The following is a 4,879-nucleotide window of genomic DNA, read 5'->3' on the forward strand; positions in this document are numbered from 1 at the left end:
CTGGTTTGGCGCGACGGGCAGCGCTGGCTCCAGCAGCGGCAGTAAAATACAGCCCGCACGCGTAGCTCCAGCAAGCGCGCTAAAATGCAGCGCGCGTGCTCTCGCACAAACACTACGGTGCATAGATTAAACCATACATAGTTCATCATAGCATAGATAAAAAACGATATAAAGATATTTTACATAGTTCATAGCATAGATAGATAAACAGAACTACGGTGCAACTACATAAAATTAAACTATGGTGCAACTAGAACTACTCCGAGTCATCCTCATCATCACCCTCGGTGGTGTTGTCCGAGGTAGAGATCCATATGTCGTCCCAATGTTCATCGTCTGACGTGAAGATCGACTTCCCACCTGTTTCAATGATATCGCACTGCGATATGCCTAGTGCCTTCCGCCGACGCCCGTCCGCCCGCTCCGCGTGGCGCCTTGCCGTCCTCTCCGCCCAGAAGGCGCGCTCGTTGGCAACGTCCTCCGGGTGGCGCCGGCGCCATTCCGCCATGGCTCGCTCGTCCTGCTCGGTGATGAGGAGGCGACGCTGCTGCCGACGGTGCTCGGCACGATCCAGGTCCGTGATAAGACGAGGAGGAGGGGCGATGGCCTGTGCCTGCTCGCGCGTGTAGATGTCGTGGAAGTTCATCTGCGACGGAGGCCTCTCTAGGCGCCACGCCGCCGCGTCGTACGCGCGGGCGGCCTCGTGCGCTGTCTCAAACGTGCCGAGGCCGAGCCGGACGTCACCGGACCGGATCTCGGCGTAGTACGCGCCGGAGGGGCGCTTGCGGACGCCGCGGTAGCCCGAAGTTCCTCGGCGGCACGGCGGCATGGTGGCGCGGTGGTGGTGGGGCGCTGAAGCGGCGAGGAAACGGCGAGAAAGCAGTGGAAGCGGCGAGGAGGCGAGGGAAATGCGCGCGTGGCCGTGTGGAGGAACGCGTGGCGAGCGCCGCAATTTATAGGCGCGCCGCAAGCGCTGCGCCAAATCTACCGTGCGACCGGCAGCTTTCTCCCGCGCGCATGCAAACGTTTACCCCGCGCGCTTGTTTCCCGCCGCCGCTGGAGCGCGCGAAAACTTTCCGCCCGCGCTAAATAGGCTTTTTACCCCGTGCGCGCGTGTTTTGGCGCGGCTGTTGGAGATGCTCTCATCTATATCTCTATACCTACTAATAAAAGAAATAGGTATTCTTAGTCCTTCATGCTATTTTATATAAAACCCCCTGATTTTTTTGACATTAAACCCGCAGTAGATATCAAATCAAATGTTTTCTAAAATACTCATATCTTCTAAATCGTAACTTCAAATTTAACATGTTATATATGAATTTTGATTAGAAAAATATGTAGAATTTGAATATGATATTATTTTACATGTTAAAATTAAAAAAATACTATTTAGGGTGCAATCTTAATCAATAATGCATTATCCGTCTGTTTTTTACGTTTTCCTTTACCGGCCCGTAACAATACCTCATTTCACACATGATATGAATAAATGCATGATCACTTGCCCGTTTCTTTGTATGAATTAAACCTATATGCAAGCCGTCTTGAAATAGAATACTTGTGGAATCTTGAACTGTGTTTTTGAAAGCTAAGACCATCTTTGTCTGGGCCGTAGCTACAAATTCTCATATTATAGACCATTTTTTGTAAATTAAGAGCATGTGATATTTTTTCTCCCCTTGTAACGCACGGACCTTTTTGCTAGTCAAAATTAAACAACCTCAACTACACACAACCGAAGATCTACCATGTTAAAATAGGTCTAGCGTGTCATGTACACATATCCTGTACGTATGATGATTGTTATATATATATAGAAAGACGTGAAGAGGCTTTGCCCCACGAAAAACCCTAAACCCTATTTTCTAACTTGGTATCAGAGCCTACCCTAGCCGCCGCCGCCTCTTCTCCCGCCGCCGCCGCCGCCACAGTTTCCTCGCGGCCGCCGCAATGTCCACCGCGCCGGCACCCACGATGACCCCCTCCTTTGCGCTCATGCTCACCACCCCCTCCGCGCTCGTTCCGATCACCCCCGTCATCGCCCCACCCGCCGTGACGGCTCCCACCCCCGTCCTTCCGCCCATCGCAGTCTCGCTTGACCGCAGCAACTTCATGCTCTGGAGGGCTCTTGCCCACCCCAACTTCGCCGGAGTTCGCCTCCACGGCTTCCTCGACGGCTCGGCCACCGCGCCGGTGCCGACCGTGACGACAGGCACCGGCGAGGCCGCCCGCACCGTATCCAACGCTTACTACGAGCAATGATGGACGCTGGATCAGAAGGTTCTCGGGCATCTCCTCGGTTCGATGAGCGTGGAGATCTCCGCGTAGCTCATTGGCTGCAGGTCGGTCGCCGCCGCCTGGGCGGCCCTGCACACCATGTTCGCCGCCGAGAACAGCGCCGGCGTGCGCAACCTCCGGCGCCAGATTCAGGCGCTGCGCAAGGGAGATCGTCCCGCCGGCGAGTATATGCAGAAGGTCAAGGCCCTCGCTGACTCGATGGCCGCCACCGGCTCTCCTCTTCGCGATGATGAGATCATCGACTACATGCTGACCGGGCTCAGCTCGACGTTCAACCCCATCGCCGCCTCCATGAACTTCGCGGGCGTGCCAATCACGTTCCCCGCGTTCTACTCCAGCGTTCTCCACTACGAGGCCCTTCAGCAGCAGGAGTCCAAGCACGAGGATTGGCAGTCCTCCGCCAACGCCGCGTCTCGGCCGGTCTACAACAACACTTCCGGCCGAGCCTCCGATTCTGGCCGCCCGAGTGGCGGCCGCCCCTCCGCCGGTTCCCTCCCGCCCAGCTCGGGCGGCTATGGCAACAGCCAGGGCAACCCCTCTAGTCGTAACAACAACAACGGCGGCAATAGCCGCAATGGAGGAGGAAACGGAGGTGGCAACGGGGGTGGTCGCAACCGCCGCTGGCGTCCCCGTGCCAGATATGCAAGAATTGGGGTAATGAGGCCGGCGACTGTCGCAGCCGCTATGATCATGACCACCGCGCCGCCAACTCCGCGTCCACATCCTCCTCCCATGAGCCGCCGCACTGGATTCTGGACACCGGTGCGACGGACCACCTGAAGAATGATCTTGATCGTCTGCACTTCCACGAGCGCTACAGCGGGAAGGATCAAGTGCAAGTGGCAAACGGTGCATGTTTGTCTATTTCGCATATTGGTCATTCCACTATACCCGGTTCATCCCTTCGTTTACGCAATATTCTTCGTCTACCACACATTCATCAACATCTTCTCTCCGTTTATCGTCTCGTCCTTGATAATGATGTTTTTGTGGAATTTCACCATTTCTTTTTCCTTGTCAAGGACACGGCCACAAAGAAAATCCTTCTTCACGGTAGATGTCATGGTGGACTCTACCCCATCCCGTTCGGTCGCGCGTCGTCATCCTCCACCCGCCAAGCGTCCCTCAGCGTCAAGACCACCCCGTCCCAGTGGCACCAGCGTCTCGGTCATCCCTCGAATAATATTGTTCACAACATTGCTAGGAATAATGATTTAGTGTGTTCTTCTGAACGTCAGACTTCCGTGTGTGATGCTTGTCAGCGTGCTAAAAATCGACAATTGCCTTATCATTTATCACATCACGTTTCCACTATGCCTCTTGAGTTAATTCATTCTGATGTTTGGGGGCCAGCTATTGCTTCTTCCGGAGGTTATAAATATTATGTGAGCTTTGTTGACGATTACTCTCGCTTCTCTTGGATTTATCTCCTTAAGCATAAGTCTGACGTTGAGCAAGTATTCTATGCCTTTCAGGCTCATGTTGAGCGTCTTCTCCACACTAAAATCATAGCTGTTCAGTCCGACTGGGGTGGTGAGTATCACCGGTTGCATCGTTATTTCCAACGCACTGGCATCTCTCATCGTGTGTCTTGCCCGCACACGTCTCAGCAGAACGGCATTGCTGAACGCAAACACCGTCATCTTGTTGAAACAGGCCTTGCTTTGCTGGCTCATTCTTCTCTCCCATTGCATTTTTGGGATGAGGCATTCCTTACGGCATGCTATCTCATTAATCGCATGCCTACACCTGTTCTTCAACAAGATACACGCATATATCGTCTCCTTAAGGTGCACCCCGATTATAAGTTTCTTCGCACTTTTGGGTGCGCCTGCTGGCCTAGTTTGCGCAAATATAATGCACACAAACTTGCTTTCCGATCCACCATGCGTGTTTTCTTGGGCTATAGTCCCATGCATAAGGGATACAAGTGTCTTGATCGTTCCACGGGACGTATCTACATCTCCCATGATGTTGTTTTCGACGAGTCTGTTTTTCCCTATGCCACTCCTGGGGTCACTGTCGATGTCTCTTCTTTGGCTGATGTTCTCTCTTTTCCTCCCACTGAACCGGCTACGGGTGACCATATGCGCAAATACGACTTGTCCTATTTGTCTACTGACATGCCTGTCCCAGGCCCTGTTGCTTCCGTGCAGGATTCTTCGGCATCGCCCTCTCCGGCGCTCAACGTGCATGGCGCATGCACGCCCTCTGCCCGCCGCCCCCACGTGGCCGTCGCGCAGCCCTCCTTGGCGATCGATGTGCATGGGACATGCACGTCTCCCCGCTCGGCTCCCGCGTCGCCCGGCTCGGTCGTCGCCTCGCCCGGCCTGGCTGGTCCATCGGCTACCGCCTCGCCCGGCTCGACCGGCCCGTCCACGGACCCGGCCGCTTCGCCCGGCCCCTCTGCGGCCTCCTTGCCGCGCGGTGACGCGGTGTCCCCCGCCCCGGTGCTCGAGGATGCTACTCCGCCATCGCCACCGCAGCTCGCGTCGCCCTCTGTCGAGGGGAGTCCAGCTCCCTCGACCGCGACGCACCCAGTTGCTCCTGCACACACCATGGTTACCCGCACCCGCGA

At 55.2% G+C, this 4,879-nt stretch overlaps 1 protein-coding gene across 1 annotated transcript; it reads right to left on the minus strand.

Annotated features, from left to right (window-relative positions):
- Window positions 1-256: 256 nt before the first annotated feature.
- On the minus strand, window positions 257-829 carry LOC109758624 (uncharacterized). Its single transcript, XM_020317484.1, has one exon. It carries the CDS (start codon window positions 827-829, stop codon window positions 257-259), a length of 573 nt encoding a protein of 190 aa, XP_020173073.1.
- Between the last annotated feature and the right edge of the window lie 4,050 nt (window positions 830-4,879).

Source organism: Aegilops tauschii, chromosome 6, assembly GCF_002575655.3.
Source record: "Aegilops tauschii subsp. strangulata cultivar AL8/78 chromosome 6, Aet v6.0, whole genome shotgun sequence".
NCBI lineage: Eukaryota > Viridiplantae > Streptophyta > Magnoliopsida > Poales > Poaceae > Aegilops > Aegilops tauschii.

What these genes read in the sequence shown, in the direction of transcription:
- LOC109758624 (XM_020317484.1), bottom strand. Translation starts at nt 829, where the DNA reads ATGCCGCCGTGCCGCCGAGGAACTTCGGGCTACCGCGGCGTCCGCAAG.